General features: G+C 35.4%; 1 protein-coding gene across 1 annotated transcript in view; it reads right to left on the reverse strand.

Annotated features, from left to right (window-relative positions):
* The window catches only part of LOC126823274 (equilibrative nucleobase transporter 1), a 72,503-nt gene that overhangs the window by 36,941 nt on the left and 16,368 nt on the right, over nt 1–19,194 (reverse strand). Inside the window, exons 2-3 of the mRNA XM_050552007.2 lie at nt 7,090–8,183; nt 263–309 (exon numbers count right to left, since the gene is read on the reverse strand). Of these exons, the coding sequence (XP_050407964.1) occupies nt 263–309; nt 7,090–7,604 (562 nt within the window). The 5' untranslated portion in view covers nt 7,605–8,183. The remainder of the gene's footprint in view (nt 1–262; nt 310–7,089; nt 8,184–19,194) is intronic.

Here is a 19,194-nt window from a genome sequence, read left to right on the forward strand (position 1 = left end):
GCGCCTGAAACTTTCCGGTGAACTAGAGAATTTATGTCGGCAAAACGTCTTACACTCATCCACGAAATAACAATAGCGTCAGCTATACCGTCAGTGTGGGTCCTTGGAGGTCTGAGGTAAAAGCTAATTGTTGACTGACGGATCGACGGAGGGACAGGGGTAACTACATAATACGCTGACACTGAAATGTTTGGTAATTAAAATGGTATATTATATGAAGATTCTATGTACACTACAGATGGTGACCTATGTAGGTACTTACCTGGTTTGGTAAATGTCATCATCAAAGTACCAACCGCGAACACAAGTCTGTAATATAAATAATTAATAATAATCGTAATTAGATATTTGATTCTTGGTGTTGCCAATGTTTTGATATTTCCACTAGTAGTATTAGAGGAGATCCAAATACGTCTACATATATTTTTGACCATTTGAGTTTAACGGAGCTAAATCGCACCTAGAAATTGACACAAATGGATCGCAACGCATATAATAATGTAATATGAATGTATATAAACTGATTTACATTCAAACATTCCCGTTTTTACTCTAATTTTAAATCAGTTATGTTCGGCGAAATACTCCAGAAGTCTCAATCGAATGGCAATCTCTAGCATCTGGTTATTCCAGTCTGCATCGTTAGTATTTATTGCGCGTTCTCTCAAGATAAGAATATGGCGTCACCGTTTTGCATGACTTGTGGAATATGTCTAGCCTCGTTCTTCGAGTCCCTGTTACAAATGGCGCTGAAACGCATTATGGTACACGATTCGTGTACCAATGGTAAAATGTTTATTTTGTCTTAAATGGTGGATATCAGAAGATCATATTTTCCCGGCAAGATCACAACATCAGTGTTGATTTAAATTGACAAATAATTTGTGTTTTTAATGTCGAGGACTTTAGATGATAAAGAGTTAGAGACTTAGCTACTTTAAAAGAAAAAGCTGACCATTCGTTCGTCTCACTCCATTCAACTCAAATATTATATTTCCCAGATTCATTTATTATTTTACACATTTTACACATTATACTCAATGCATGGACGAAATAATATATTCAATCATAACCTTTGCGATAAAAAGTTCTATTAATTATTCATCCTGACATTTTCAAGACGGGTTGCCGAGCACGGCACAATTTGTTGCCGAACAAGGAAGTAACATGGATAAATGATGTCAACAGATTCGTTGAAAATAATAATTTTATATTTGAATTAGCGCTTACACACATACCTAATAGGTCAATAACTACGCGACGAAAATAAAGCCATGACGACTGTAGTCCCTATTAAGTGCAGTAGAATCACACCGCACGTAACAACTAAACTGAACAAAAAATAGACCACCGGACAAGACACTGTAAGTAATAAAAAATACTGACAAATCAAGACAATTGGTCCCGAAATGGCATTATACAGTTACGGGCCCGCGGTGATACAAGCTTCGCTTAAAATGAACGGAAACAAAACTTTCCAACAATCGTATTATACTAATGCAATCTGATTAAAACACAGATCCTATTTCGTTTCGTTTTTTATAGTTCAAAATTTCGTTTTACTTGTCTTTACTTCACCAGGATCTGGAAGGGTTGTTATATAACCCGCGTTCTGGGTGATGTTAGGGATTAGCCAATGAAACGGTCTGTTACAGCGAACTGTAGGTAACCCACTAGAAACATCAACGCTGATTGGTTAATCAAATGTCTGACGTAGGGTCAAAAGCGGCTCGCATGACCCCGACGCGACCTCCCATTACAACCAGTCAGATCTCCATGCAGTGTAAGCCATCGAAAGTGTAAAAAAACGAAACGATATATAGATCTGTATTTTAATCAGATTGATACTAATGTATATACCATGTCCGACTGTAGAAGTGAGGAAAACCCCTAACAAGTCAGAATGTCTGATCCCATTAGCTTCATCTAATGCATTTAGACTGTATTTAGATACCGTACATGTGATAAAGGAAAATTGTAATGGGTTTATGAATTTCCCTCTAGGACACAAGGGATTTTCATGGGAACAAATAAACTGCCCATGGATCTGGTATCCGATAGGGTTAAAAACAATACAGTAGTAATATTGACGTCTCTAGACCTTGTAAAACATTAGAAATGTACAATTTGAGAATAATAAATATCGTATTATTTAACTGTATCATTGCATAGACTTTGATCAGGTAGTTGTTGTGCATTTTCTCGTAAAAGGACAACGGAGCAGCAAAAGTTTTCGGATGTGTTGAATTTGGTGTGCATCGGATTTTCACCTTGTGAAAGCGGTAAGGGTTATATTTGTTAACGGATGTTTTTCAAATTTGGTTTGGAGGATTGGTGTCATGTGGGGACGACTCCTATCGGTAAGTCATGCCCCCTCAGCCGAAAAGTTTGTGAATGCGATAGAGGCCACAGTTTTTAACAAATCTTTCTCAAATTTGGTGTAAAGCATTGGGCTCATGAGAGGACGAGGACGAAGCCCGTCGACATTATTCAACATTCCACAACCTCCCATTCCGGGGTAAACCCCCTTTTGATGAAAAGTCTAAACGAGATAGAGGCTATAGTTTTTAACGAATTTATTTCAACATTTGGTGTGAAGCATTGGGGTTATGCGAGTATTCGATTGTTCTGGAGTTACACCCCCCCCCCCCATCTTGTTACAAACTAGTCTCGACACCAACAAGGCTGAACATATTATTTTCCAACACAAAACAGTGACCCTAGGATACAAAATTCCAAAATAACTATATTACTCACATACACTATTTCACTGTCAATACCCCTTTAAATCGTACACCCGCGTGTTATCATGCAAACGAAAAATTCAATTTCATCACTGTCGTGCCAAATCGCGGTTACACCTACAGACAAAATGATAGAAGTTGGGGGCAGCTATTATCTCTCCATTGATACTCTGATCTATGTAGTATAGTAGTCCAGTCATAGATTTAGAATGGCTTTCCTGTTTCCATGTGTTGTGGAATTCCCACCTGCTTTCTACCACGCGGTTTGAATCCGCCATTTTCTTTTTCAATCTTGAAAATGACCCTTCATATCGTTGGACGAGTGATGCGAATAATCGTTAAACTGACAACGCTTAGCGAAACACTATATCGATATGTAACGCTTTCATTTACATCATCATATTCCGTTTAGTAATAAAACACTTCACCGTAACGGTTGTATAAATGTAAACAATGTTTCGCAGGTAACTTTCGTCTCCGAATATTTAGCAAGTCTTTGGCCTTATGCTAATATCAATGAGCAAAGTGTTAAGTTAAATACAATTTTTTAATTTAAACAACTGCGGAATACGATTAATTCATATCAAAATACAAATAAGGTGTCATTTACGGGATTTGATAATATTAAAAAAAATGAACTCATTGATGCGAGCAACACTTCCGTTGAGCGGTAATTCGACACAGAAAGGTAAATAAAAATGCAGTGAATACTTTTTGACTATTATCACAATTATCACTACATCAGGTGGTAAATCGTAATATTATAGACTACTGCGCTTCATTTGCAAGAACTGTCACATTTGTAATATCAACATTATTCATATGGACCATTCTATAAATTGTGAAAACAGAACTGTTTAAATCTAAGCTATCATGGTTACCGTTGTCAGGTGTTGGTAACTGTGAGCAAAAAGGCTCGTTTCTAAATTTTGGATAGATTATTATTCATTTATGTTAGAATAATAATCATTTTGATGGTTTGATATAGAATTTGTTACCTAGATATCCTTTTTGTGGGACAAATTCTTTTCTATGGAGTACAATCAAAAATTAAACAATGTGTTGGGTGTGAATAGATATTGAAGAAAATTTATAACAGAATATGTTACTGTAAAACTTAGTAAATATGTCCAATGTTTAATTGTCAGTGCATCTTTATGCTTCCAGACACAAAGTTTCGAGGGGTGAATTAAGAAGTCATACAAATGTTAGCAATGTGTATTCATTATAAAAATTGCTGAAAACAAAAACAGTGTCAAGGAAATTGTGATCAGTATTAACTATTTTCCATACAGACCTGAAACATTTAATCAAAATGATGTTTATGATGGTACTCCATACAAAAAGTTTGAAAGTAGTCCCTTGAAAAAATGGAGGATATTTAAAAAAAAAGTTTGATTATATGGATGTGGTGTTCTAAAACAAAGATAATTTTCAAAATTTGAAGTCTTGATGATTGTAGTGTATATATTCAGGTATCTGTGAGACTGTGTGATTCCCCATGTTGAGTTGTTTACCATGTAACTGCTCAGTGCTGAATGGTATATTTGCTTCATATTTTCCAAAGTCATTAATTTTGATTTTCTTCCATTTTTTTATTGTTCAGTATCACGTTTAGACATCAAAATAAAGTCACTAATGGTGTTGTGAATGTTTTTTTTAGGATCCCCCATTTCAGGTGTTGTGACAATTTTTGTCACTTTACCTTGTCCAAAACAGATTTGTCAAATTGCATTGATGAATGTATAAATGTATACAGGCATACACATATTAAAATTATCTTCTAACTTGTTTCGTTGCGTGAAGTAGTCGATTTTCTATCAGTCACTTTGGGCATTGCAAACTACTTGATATTTAAGAAAATAACACAGGGGCGATGATGGTAAGCTAACAAGTTTGGTGCAGTTTGTACTACTTCGCATTGCTACAAGTTGTACTTTTATACGAAACAACGCGCAACATGATTTCTATTAGTTTGGTTGATAACAACTTCTCAACAAAATTAAGAAACCCATTTATGTTGCTTTTAACAAGCCAATAACCTGTCTACAATGTTTACTTATAGCTTTCTTCTTGATAAGAATTATAGATATGGTAATGTGTTCTCCATGATTTCCATGTAACTCATGCTGCACGTGCTGTTCACCGGGACCAGTCTTATAAAATGCACCCCCATACCTGGTTGAATCATTCACACTACAACGTCAGCAGCATGCCACGAATCACGACAGCTAAGAGGAACCAGACGCTTGAAAGACTCGACGCTGGCTACACTGCCCAATCCGTTGCCAATCACTTCCAGGTCAATGTTCGGACCATCTACGGGCTTCAGCAACGCTTTCGGGTCACCAACACCACGGATGATGGCCCCAGAATTGGTAGACCAAGGGTTGCCACAAGGCGACAAGACCGCCATGTTGGGCAATCCTTTCACACAGGCATCTGAGACACCACGTCAGACAGTGGGAACACACGGAGGACCCATCAGTACCGCTACAGTGCGCGGACGTTTCACCAGAGAGAACATCCATTGCCGTGGACCTTACCGTGGACCGATCCTCACCCCTCACCATCGACGTGGGCGTCTACAGTTTGCCCAACAACACCAGAACTGGTGACCCAGGCAATGGAGAACTGTTCTGTTCACAGATGAGAGTCAGTATTGCGTATCAACTGCAGATGTCAGTACCAGACTATGACGTCGACGTGGCCAGCGTTATTCTGATCAATGTGTCATGGAACGAGACTCCTGGGGAGGTCCAAGCATAATGGTTTTGGGTGGAATCGGCCTGAACCAGAGAGTGGATCCTGTGGTGTTCCAGAATCTTGGTCCAGGGAGAGGAGACGGCATCACAGCAGTGCGCTACATCGATCAAGCTCTCAGACACCACGTCATACAACATTTCTCACGCCATCGAAACAACGTTTTCCAGCATGACAACGTCCGTGCCCAACACCGCCAGAGTTACTCGGGACTTTCTACAGCCCTTAGTCTAAACATCTTTGGGATGGAATTCAGAGGAGACTTAATAACGTCTTACCGAGACCAAACACAGCCGATGGATTGCGCCAGGCTTTTCTGAGGGTGTGGTTCCTGGTGTCAATGGCGTTCATCAATCGTCTGGTCTACTCCATGTACAGACGTCGTGCTGCTGTTATTGATACTCGCGGTGGACACACCAGATACTAATGTATAGACTGTGTACAGAATCTAAATCTCCTCATAATGTCTTGGAATGGTGATGAATTAATCACTAATGTGTCAACATACTGTTCACAAAATATTGCTTTGATCCATTTAGTAAGTCGTTTTCTAGAATGGTTTGATTAAAATGCCTCTCTGATTTTGAAATCGTACTGACAGGTTTTTTTTTGCTATCATTACATAGAGCTGTCTTATTACCCCAGGGAGTGGCTATAATTTTTGGAACAATCTCACTACTCTAATTAAAAACAAACTAAAATATAACTAATTAAAAACAGACTAAGAAATAACCAATTAAAAACAGACTAAAAATATAACAAATTAAAAACAGACTAAAATATAACTAATTCGAGTATTATTTTGTAACATAAATTCAATAATCTATATTGATCAACAAACGGCCAATCAAGTAACAACCCCACAACTGTCTGTAAATATCCTGGCCCTTGAACTTTCCTCTAATTTGTCAAAAGGTATTTTCTTTTAACATAAACATCGCTCAATAATCAACCAAAAAATATTTTGACTTTAAACTTTGTGCCTATTTCTTCAGTCTCCATTAATATCTATTTAAATAAGTGTGACACATGCTACTTCAAAAAATCGCTGCTGAATAATCTTTGTGTTATTATGTAACACATCAAACTTAGTTTTTTTTATGTGTAATTACTTTTACGGCGTACATGTCAGAAATTATTCAAGATATCTTTATGAAATTTTATGAAATTTGTTTTCAAACTTGCATCATTCATACTTTGAAAGTATAATTCTTAAAACAACTTTGGTTGTAGTTTATAAATGAACTAAATTTACTATAACCAGGCATTGATGCCTGCTACTAATTGTTGTTATACATCGTATAACATGAACACTGCAGGTATTTGGTTGTTGATTACCAGTAACACAGATACATTGTCTATCACTGTATCTTCCAAAACATGTCCAAGTTCTCATCAAGGTGACTAAATAGTGGCTTTGAGGGGTTTTAAAAAAATAGACGAGGATCCCGAAAGCAAAAACTAATGCGTTGAATTATAACCCTATATGTTGACAGAAAAAATGGCCTAGTTAAAGTCACATAATTATGTATTATATACTACTCTACAATTCAATGTTTAAATAGCAAAATGCAATACTTACACGGTAAGAAGTCGGGTCCGTGTCGTACCATACTTATCAAAAAATATACCCAATGGTAAGGTCATTAAATCTCGTATAATAAACACAATCCCAAATAAAATCCGTAATTGATCTGTTTGTTCAAAACAACCCATAAACGTTTCTTCTTCAACCGCCGTATTACTTTCAGTCACCCATCCGACAGTTGTTAGGTCACCAAAAGTACCAATTCGTGATGTATTCCTATTTTCATCACGTTTACCTCGATGTTTCTTTCTACATTTCTTGCGGACTGGTACAACGGCCTTTTCAGTTTTAGGTTGACTAACGTCCAAAATTATAGGTACGTCATTAAACAACTGCTTATTAAACGGAAGCGTCATATTCGTAGTATTACACATATTGATAAAATATCCGTCCATCCGGAATAGCACTATAAACCACGACCATCCGATTACCACACCGGAGAAAAAAACACATTCAAATAACGTCCACAAAAAAGCGTAAAGACTTTTGGAGCACATTTTCGCCATCATGCAGGATGTAGGCGCTTATTTACTCAAATGATCTCTTTGAAAATACCCAGAAACTAAGCTTATCAATCTATCCTTCAATTGGAAATGCCAGAAGGTTAAGATATTTAATAATATCTAGTCCTGTCTTTATCGTTCGTTTAATCTGAATCTGTTCTTTAAGTTGTCAATCTAAGGTTTCTTATAATATTAGCTTACAAGGCCCATCGCTTTGGTTTACTTAATGGAAATACTGATCACATTGATAGACCGGTTTATCAGCATGCAATGTCGCTTGTCTGTTTAATTATTGACAGTCCCTTAATATACACGGTTATACAATCCTTCCAGTTTCAAAGTTAGAACCGATTCAATCAGCATTGGTTGATTGGCATAAGCCTATTTCGGGGCAAATTCCGGACTTTTATTTGTGACTCGAAAAATATATTACTCGTCTTTCAAAACTGGAATTAAATTTGTCATGAATGAAGTTAATCAACGCCTAAATCTTGACATCCATCTACAATATCATGTCCTCAAGTGTCTTCATTATCGTCGTCTCAGATTTCACACGTATAAACCGCGTCTGACGCTAGGGAAAACCTGAAAATAAGATAGTTTAACATCATTAGTTTGTTTTTATCTGAAAAATCAAAACGAAAAGTTGTAATGAGTTTAAGGAAATCTCTTAAAGTTATCGGATAGTTATTAGGTATGGCAAATATCAACATTAACATCACAATCAACAACAAATAAACAATAAAATCACAAACTTTCTTTTAGAAAAGTGTAATGAATAAAAATCAATCGTAACCACCAATATAATGCTACATTTTATATAATAGGTAGTCCTTGATCTTTATTAAAAAGGTTGTTTTGTGTTTGTGATTGCAAAAAAAAACAAACAACAAACGTACCATTTCCGGTGGCAACGTCCATGGCAATGACTCAAATGTAGTATAGGAACAAAATTCTTTGATAAATATACAGGTTCGTGATGCTGATAATGTTCAATTGTTCAGAGAAAAACATATGAAGCATTAGCGAATAAAAAGAGTCATGAATTAATAAATAAATAAACTCTCGAGTATCTATGTGTTGCGACAATAGATTACAATTCTTTTGTTTATGTATGCTGACTATCTGGTCTTTAGGGACTGGGGAATATGAGAGGAAAATCCAATCTATTGATTTAGCGTGTCTCACACTATAGACGTGTAACGTCACAACTAAACGATTAGAAAATCCATCAATTGATGCTTGGGTATGTGAAAATCTCTAGCCAACCGAATATCATCACTACCGCTATCCATGCGGCAAAGAAACACGACCACGTTTGCATTGTTTTTAACATAGGGAATATGTTCTGGGTGGGGTTGGGGTATTTGTCAAATTGGATGTCACAGTATGCGGTTTTGTAAGTGCTTCACGAAATGTTAGAGAGCCTTCAAAAACGAAACCACCTCATATTGTTGGTTATTTTAGTAGCAATAATATCGATACTTTACCAGTTTGAACAATATTCCGACAATCGCTGTAGCCTACATATGTATGTGTAGGTGTGATTAGCTATATAACCGGACAGTCTATAAAAAAAAGGTGTTGCTATTAAAGGCATAGCCTTATTTTTTTTTCTAAAAACTAAAAATAAAACTGAGAAAAGAAAAGCAGAAGTTACTTTATTTCAAGCAAGCCCTATGGTAGATTGTTCATTAGTGAATGTCCCAGGAGTAAGTCGCATTGTGGTAGGACTATCAGGTACTGATTATATTATTGTTATTGCTATGCTACTGTCTAATTATCTGTTATCTTTTTGTCTCGCAGGGCCTTATTATTGTTATTATGGTTGCTTATAATTATTTTAAAGGTTTCTTCTTATTATTAATCAGCTTGGTGTGAGCTAAAATATGTATAAATAGGCTGACTAGATGTATATTTGTCATGAACTTGAAACGTGACCGGCAAGTGTTACGAAACGTATAGATATTTAATAACAAAGAAGTAGTTATATCCATATATATCTTGTTTTGTGTTTTGTTTTAAACACCAACTACGTCAAGTTCACATTTGGGAACCCAACTGGTGTTTGTTGTTTGGAGATTATTCTATTTCATAATAAGCACAATAAAATATATAACATAATAACTGATATGCAATACAAATAACAAATATTGTACCGGAATTTTCACAATAACCAACTTTATTCCCTTTAAAAATATAAAACATATTCCAGAATGATGACAGTTTCATAATCCGATCATTGGCACAACCACAGGAGATGGAGTAGGCTTGGAAATGTTCGCAGTAATACTCTAGTCAATGTAACATGTGTACAGAAATCATTAAACGAATTGGGCCCTGTAATTGCCGTAAAGTTTAATAATTTTCAGCGGACCATCCGATATATACCGAAGAAAAAGTGAACATTCGGAAATAACTCTGCTTTTTATTGGCGAATCCAAAGAAATTACGGAACAAAATTTACGGAGTGAACCAAACCGATTACTGGGTAATAATAGTATGTTCGTCATCGTAAAGCCTGTGTTAAGTAGAGATTCTTCGCCCAGTTATCTCTTATTCCGAAAGAAAGATTTTAAAATTGCATGCAATGTTTTGTTGCTTTTTATACGCCCACATTTTCATGTGGACGTATATTGTCGTCGTCCCTATCCGTCCGTCCATAATTTGTTTGTGGACACTCTACAGGTCACAATTTATATTCGATTTTGACGAAACTTACAATATAGATCTATCTCCCAAAGATATCTGTTCCTTTCGATATTTGCATATATCGGACCATAACTTCATGGATTATGGCCCCTGATTGTACGAAAAATCACGTTTTTAGCTCGTGGACACTCTAGAGGTCACAATTTTTATCTGATTTTGATGAAACTTGAAATACATTTTTATAACCCAAAGATCTTGGCTCCTTTCGATATTTGCGCATATCGGATCGTGACTTCCTGAATTATGGCCTCTGATTGTACGAAAAATCGCGTTTTTAGCTTGTGGTCCCTCTAGAGGTCACCGTTATTCTCCGATTTAAAAAAAACCAAAAACGTTTGAATATATCACTGTCATACTGTAATGACGCTTAAGTTCGAATTTCGTGAAAAGCGGACCAAAACTATTAGACAAAATGGCCGCCCCTCGTACGCAAACATTGTAAAAATATTGTATATTAAGGTTGTGGACCCTCTAGAGGCAACAATTTTAATTCGATTTTGATGAAATTTGAAATACTTGTTTATAACCCAAAGATCTTGGTCCCGTTTGATATTCGCGCATATCAGATTGTAACTTCTTGAATTATGGCCCTTGATTGTACGAAAGATCGCGTTTTTAGCTTGCTAGAGGTCACAATTTTTATCCGATTGAAAAGAACGCTTGAATATTTCACCGTTCACACTAATGACGTCTGAGTTCCACTTGCATGAAAATCAGACCAAAATTGCCGGACAAAATGGCCGCCTCTCGTACGCAAATAGTGTAAATATATGGTATATCAAGGTTGTGGAACCTCTAGAAGTCACAATTTTGATCTGATTTTGACGGAACTTGAAATATATTTCTATAACTCAAAGATCGCGCATATCCGATCGTAACTTCCGGAATTATGGCCCTTGATTGTACGAAAAATCGCTTTTTGTTTTGGCTTGTTCTCTATCCATCTCTTGCTAAATGTGGACGTATCCTGCCTGGCAGCCGCTGGTTTTTACAAATAAGAAACAAACGTCTAATTTCAACAATGTGCAGAAACCCCGGTGTTCATACTGTAATTATGAAACTTGATAAATTAGGTTTACGAAAGAGTGAAAAAACATTGCACGAAACTGTGTTAGATAAAGCGCAAGCACACTCAGGTTGTACGTTAGTTTGTGAGCTATAATCAATATTCTTCCATTAATTACTTCGATTATTAATTCTTTGCGTTCTATAAAAATTAACATACTTTGTCAGCAAATACTTTTAGTGTTATGTTTAATATCATATGGTGGATCCTCCCACACAAATTAAAAGAATTGACCCTTCGATGGCCACATTGAAAATAAAGTATAAGTTGTCCAAACATGAGAAGGGTATACGACAAAACAAAACATATGATGCCAACAGGAAAATAAACATGGGGTTATAAACCACGACAGTCCCATTCACTTATGAATAAATTTTGTTTACAGAAAAATAAGTACATTTATATTATTCAGTTAAAAACTTAATTTAAAAGAACCACGCAGAGAAAGAGAGAAATGGCGATTAATGTCCACTCGACACAAACTAAGGCATTTAGGGACTAACACATGGTTGAATTTTTTATTTCAATAATTCGCTTGCGTATAGGGGTCTTTAGCAGTGGGGGGAAACCGGAGGACCCGGAGAAAACCCACGAGGTTCGAAACCATGCCAGCTGACTCAATGACAGACCTTATGATATAGCGCGCACGTGCTAACCATTCGGAAATCCAACCCCCAAAGAACATAGTGGCCTATAAGCCACTAGATATATCTATATAATTCTAAAATACAGATGAATATTAAACAAAACATATCACATTATGAAATAAACTCACATAACTTTTAAAAATCGTCATCTCCTTTAAAACATGTCAAATATATAATTGCATATTATATTGGGGTTGATATCACTGGACAAAATACTAATAACTTTCTCTTTTGAAGACATATTATAGACATTCACATTTGTCTAATGCATTTCATTATACATTTCGAAATACATTGGACATTCAATTAAAAAACGGGATTCTGTCTCAATGTCAGAACAGAGGGGACATAATGGACAAAAAGTGGGGTGGGGGATGACTGTATCATTATACATTTCGAAATACATTTGACATTCAATTAAAAACGGGATTCTGTCTCAGTGTCTGAGCAGAGGTGACGTAATGGACATATAAATTGGAGAGAGAGAGAGAGAAATGGAGTTTAACGTCCACTCGACACAAACTAGGTCATTTCGGGACTAACATATGGTTTTTAATTTTATTTCAATAATTCGCTTGCGCGTAGGGATCTTTAGCAGTGGGAGGAAACCGGAGAAAACCCACGAGGTTGGACAGGCGACCCTACTCCTTGTCACGTACAACCGGGGATTTGAAACCATGCCAGTTGACTCAATGACAGACTTTATGATACAGCGTGCACACGCTAACCATTCAGCCATCCAACCCCTCCATATCAATTGGGTGGTGGATGACTGTATCTTAGTGTTTAGATCACCAGGTAAGAGCTTAAAGTTATTAATGGTGACGTGGCTGTACGTACATGGCGTGGGAATATATTAAACATAAGGTTCGGTTTTCAAACCAGTTAGTCTCATCATTTAGTTTGGAATATGTAACGTTTTAAGGCTTATTTAATTTTAAGATTTTTTTTATCAGTGCGTGGAGGCTCATTTCCCAAGATTTAGCCCGTCTTGATGGCCATGAAGGTTTTTTCAGTTTGTCCAGGTGTTAATTGGCAATGTTGGTCATTGGCCCGGACGGTTGATGTGATTTCCTTTTAGCTAAGTAGACATTGAAACGAAAAATAATACTGAAGAGGATTTAAAAAAGAAACCTGAAATCATATAATAATTAAACACCGACGCATTTTGACCTGTCTTGTGTTAAGGGCTCACTGGGTTGAGGCGGGGGCTATAACTATAACTTTATCGGGGGCTATAACTATACCTTTGTCGTTATTAAGGATTTGGTGTTTTGGTCAGTGCTAATAACACCATCATTTATGAAACAAATTGTTTGCAGTAACGACCATGTTTATTGACGAACTGACCACATTTCTATTTGTTTATCAGTCTTTGCTGCACATTATATTCATTTCATAAATTGGATATAACACTAACCTCTAGCGTCAGAAAAAGATGATCTGGTTTTCTTCATGTTATTAACTATAAAGACGAGTGGATGTGTGTTTTGAGAAGTCTGAGATTAAAGAGATATGGAAAGGTTAAAGCGGCGTTAAGTCTATGCAAGCAGCTAGAATAACCTTTCGTTATAATTCAGCCTTTAATTATTCTAATTAATATAGAAATTCTTACAGTTTAATCTCTGGTAGATACAATCTACTTGATTAATGTCCATTTTTGCGGCCTTTTTGCAATTTCAACTTGTCGGGTTAACGTCCTACTGTTCTAACTAGGTCAATGAAGGTGGCTATTCACCTGCAACACGATTTCATAGCCAACGCGTGTACTCTTAAATTATAGTATGGACAGAGATGGCAAATGGAATGAATCCAACTGAATAGGGATGGAAGTAGGAAAATGATCAGTCAGTTAATTCCAATTATGGCCCAAAACAATGCTGCGCCTGGCAAACTCTTGAAAATTATCCATTACAGGTTAAACTGTATTTTGACCTGACAATAGGTAAATCCTTAACAACTAGATATATTTGCAAAGGTATATTAAAATTCCACTCCGTTTTGCTGGAATAATATTAAATCTTGTTTTCTGATCTGTGATATCAAGTACAATTAATTCCATCCTCCCCCAAAAATTTACTACACTTTTTTTGGATAATAAACCAAGCCTAGAGAAAGATTGGCAATTGTTCCGTTTTGTTCTTAAACAATCATCTACGATATCCAAAATCTATTCTTGATGTAATATTCAAGTTTAGTGATCCTGAAAACCTGATAAAGGACATATTACAAGCCATACAAAACAGAAAAAATGGCGATTATCTGAAAAATCCTCCATTTTAGGGAAAATCTTGCCACCATCTTGGATTTTTAGAGGTTGTATTTCAGGTCAGTGACACCGAAAACCCTTAAATGGCACATTGCAAGGCATATCAAACAGTAAAATGACGATTAGCCGAAGCATCGACCATTTTAGTAAAATTTTGACTGCCATTTTGAATTTCCGCTATCTTGGATTTTGGGAAGACAATTTTAGAGATCAATTTTAAGTTCAATGATTACGAAAACCTTATATATGACTATATATGATATATCACAAGCCTTACCGTGCGTGATACTCATCCATCCTAACAAGAAAATGACGTCAAGAAGTGACATAGTATCAAAATCGTCTTCAGTGACATATTTTGACTCAGAAACAACCCGTCTCCAAATATCATTCCGATTGTGACACCCCTAGCTAAACGTTCACTAGGTTAGTACCCTGCCTCGCCGACGTTCAACATTTTAAATTTGACAGTCTACTCAAGACTCCTGTTGAGTTTGCAGCCACCGCAGCTGTACCGAGATTTATTTTTGCCAAATGAATAACCTAAGAAGACCACATACATAATTTGGCTAAATTTACTCTGAACATGATTTGATAGTAAATTTATAAAATAAATATTGAAGAAAAAAATTGCCAAAAACGTTGCTTTTTTTTCAGAATAATCTGTTGATTTGGAAAATAGATGATTCTCTCACCAACCTGTATGATATAACAGCAGATGTAGAATTTGAATGCGAACAATTTGAGCCATATTCCATATCAATAGGCAATCTGTTGAGGAGTTATGAAGGTTTATCTGACGCTCTCAATTGCAATGAAATAACAGCGGCCATTTTTAAAGATGGCATTTAGCAAAGTGACCCGAAAGACCATCAACCAAATTTGAACACTTCGGGCACCAGGCTAAGTGAAAATCATGGTTGAATTTCTTCATCAAATTGGTAATGATACTCCAAAACCTGAGGTCTGTCACATGGACTATTTTAATATCTTTATATAGTAAATATTCTCTATAATGTGAAACCAATAATTAGTTAAAGATATAATATAATTATTATTATTAATTCAAAGAGCAAACATTCTACTATAGTCTGACAAATGGTAACAGCATAGGCTGCAGATATTACATGCGTCCATGTTATATTGTGTTTTTATCGTGTTCTGAACTTCATTAATCAAATACTAAATTAAAGAATATTTTTTATTTTGTTAGATACCATGTATACTTCAAATTTTGTCAATGTATTGCACCTGTTCCAGTGTAGCATGTTTGAGTATGTTCGGATTTTTTTTTTCTTTTTGTTATTTTTTGTCTTTTGTGCAATTTTCCCACATTGTCTCCGGTATCTCTGGCGATTTATTTATTAAATTATCTATCTTTTATTATCCCTACTTTTACCTTATAAATGCTTCCTTGTAACGGATTTTATTTTTAAAAATGTATATGTAATGTATGTCTAATAATGTATATTCTCCATTTTTCACAAAAGCTAACTAATTTTACTCTTAATATACGCCCGCGCATGGACCAAGCAGGCGATGGCACAGTCGGGCGTTTCTAGTCAAAAGTGTTGTCATAGTTGTATTCAATGACATCGTTTAGTGTAACTTTACCTCTTTGCCTGCAATTTCCCAAATATTATGCCATTTGCTAATACCATACCCCAAAAGACAAGAACGGTAACATTTAAGACTTTTCGGTTTCACACAAACTAAGCATAACGTTATTCTTATAAACGATAATAATTACTTTATAGCCGTAAATATTTGTTTTGCATCATCTAGGCTACCTAAGATAAATACAAAATTAATGTTATAACAGGGCTTACATGAACATGATGTAAACATGCTTATAATAATTTTTGACATTATGATACAGTGTAACAAGTAGTTTACATGTAAAGCAACGTATTAAAAATACTTTAATACATCTTATTAACTGTCAGTCCAGAATTAAACATCATGCAGACTTTCTTGGGTAACTTTTCGACGAAATAAAACCTAGAACATCTTTACATGTAAAGCAATTAATTCAAAATACTTTTATACATCTATTTTTAAAACTGCCACTGCTTAATAAAACATCATCCAGACTTATTTGGGTAACTTGACAAAGAAATAATAACAACAATCAAAAGGAGACGTTTTGTTTACCTTCAAATATCACAGTTTTAATCCCCTCTTTGCGTATGAAACCACTTTATCGCAGATTTTTTCAGTGAAACTCAAAACTTTTCCTAAATGCACTAAACACTTCATTTTCTCGGGTCTCAAATCTGATTATGTCTTTACCGTAAAGGACGCCATTCTGTAAATTGCAGCGATTTCATTGGCTGATAAGTCAATGAGTAGTTGTTTGAAAACTTTCCTAATGGCATCATTGTGTCACTATCAGCAGAATCAATCTTGAAAAGCTCAATTATTTTTTCGAGATTAATGTCTACTGTATTCTAACCGTTTACTGTCTGTTGTGTTTATTATCTGCATTTTTATTATTAGTATCCTTTAATTCGCTTTGGAAATGCAGTTAGTTCTCTCTCTTCTAAATGGTGTGATTGGCTTTTGTTTGAAAATCGTATCGTACATTTTCGAACAGCATAATATATGCCATTTCTCTTGAATGTACTTGGTAAGTTAAGAAAAATAATTTGTTCAATGAGCATCAATCAAGATTCCGGGGATGCTACCTACTCTACCGACACTAAACTTGTTTAATTCATTTAATTCACTTAAACGATCAAAATGTTACAGGACATTCTACAGGCATGACACTTTTAGACTTACGAAACAGCATTGGACTCGGTTGATCATAAGATTTTATGTAATAAATTGAAATCATTGATTAAGATCGACTGACTGGTTCTGATAATAGCTGGCCATCAGGAAACAAATAGTAATGTTGGGTACTGGGTGACTCCCTTTCCGATTCGTCAAATGTGACATGCGGTGTTCAGCAGGGTAGTATTTTGGACCTTTGTCATGTTAATGATTTATGATATGATTGTAATCTCCTACCTTATGCTGATGACAGTACCACTTTATTTTCCGATAAAAATCATAAATATATTTCTCAAAAACTCAGCGAAACCTTTCAAATGTCTTGTTCAGACTGCTTGGTTATGGAATGGTTGGTTGAGAATAAATTGTCTCTCCATTAAGGTAAGACTGGATACATTTCATTTGGTCCTCATATTATTCCAATGCAATACATCTTTAACAAAATGGGTTAATTACAAAATATGCTTCATTCAGTGTCACTTTGGACAAGTCATGTCCTGCTTGGTTTTCTGGTCTACAAAAAAAACTACAACTAATCCGCAATGAAGAATACTGGAGTTTTAACTCCGTGAAGATCCCTGTATAATTTTGGCTCGTGGTCCAGTACAATGTATGAAACGTATTCTTCATTGCGGATTAGTTTTAGTTTATTTTGTAGACCTGAAAAGCCAGTCTGTTTCACCGAATTACGAGTCTCCTCTAATATCTCTGTAAAAGATGACTGGCTTTAACACGTGCCGTCACAGCACGCGGCATCAATCATTGGCTGAATGGCACGAGCATTGTTTACATAAGACGTTACTGCTTCGGGCAGAATGCTGCATTTTAGTCATTTTAATACCCATTTACACTAAATAGGAAATAATTTTTACCTAAAAATACGTCAAACGTCTTTATTTATTTTTCTAATACCTAAAAAAAAATATTTTAGAATTTAATTTGTCGGTGGAAAAAAGTTAATATTTCAGACTCATTAAGTCGCATTGATGTTTTCCTTATCAGTGATTGTAGCGGCCTAGCGAATATTCACTGCTGATCAGTGTGCTGAAAAGCAAGTTGAACATGATTAATCCAAGTGACATTGAATGATTATTTAAAAACAATTAAACTTAAATCATTTGCACGGCTGTCCCATAAAATATGCAATCTAATTAATTTCAATTTATTAGAAGATTCTCATTTGTATACCACTATAGAACAAGCGGTTTTTCGTACAATCAGGGGCGATAATCCAGGAAGCTATAGTCTGAAATGCGCGAATATTGAAATGGACTGAGATATGTGGGACATAACGATATATTTTAAGTTTCAGCGCCATTTGTAACAGGGGACTCGAAGAATGAGGATAGACATATTCCACTAGTCATGTCAAACGGTGACGACATATTCTTATCTGGAGAGCATGTGCAATAAATACTATCGGTGTAGACTGGAATTACCAGATGCTAGCGATTTCAATTCGATTGAGACTTTTGGCGTATTTCGCTGAACATAACTGATTAGAAATTACAGTAAAAACAGAAATGATTGAATGTAAATCAGTTTCTATACATTCATATTACATTATTATATGCGTCGCGACCCAACTGTCTGTTGTTTCTTAGAATAATAAATAACTACATAAATAAATGTACTGATGCTGTGGTACTCCATAGAACAGGGCTAAACTTATATTTATCTAACCAATATTATACCAATACATATTTACCAACAAATAACAAGGGCAGACATCATGACTTTCCATTTTTGCATGTTCATTGATTTTTAGAACGTTCCACTACGAACAGAAGTGTCAGTTCTTGCAATGGAATATTAAGATATACCACCTGACCTGACGATAATTTTGATAAATTTGAAATTAATACTTTGATCATAGATGTAAATGTCTGATCAAAGACGCCTTGTTAATCATATCAAAGAAAACATGTTTAATCTTATAAAAAGGCGAAATGCTTTAATACTAATCGGGATTTGGCACAGTTTTCCGTATAGTGCAGCAAATGAAGAAAGCCTTATTGACTATAATTCTTGGATGGCAGTTAGCATTTGAGTACAATAAAACAATTATTTATATAGAATATAATCACATATAGAACGATGTTTATCATTTCTTAAGCACAAATT

The sequence above is a fragment of the Patella vulgata genome, chromosome 6, assembly GCF_932274485.2.
Source record: "Patella vulgata chromosome 6, xgPatVulg1.2, whole genome shotgun sequence".
Lineage (NCBI taxonomy): Eukaryota > Metazoa > Mollusca > Gastropoda > Patellidae > Patella > Patella vulgata.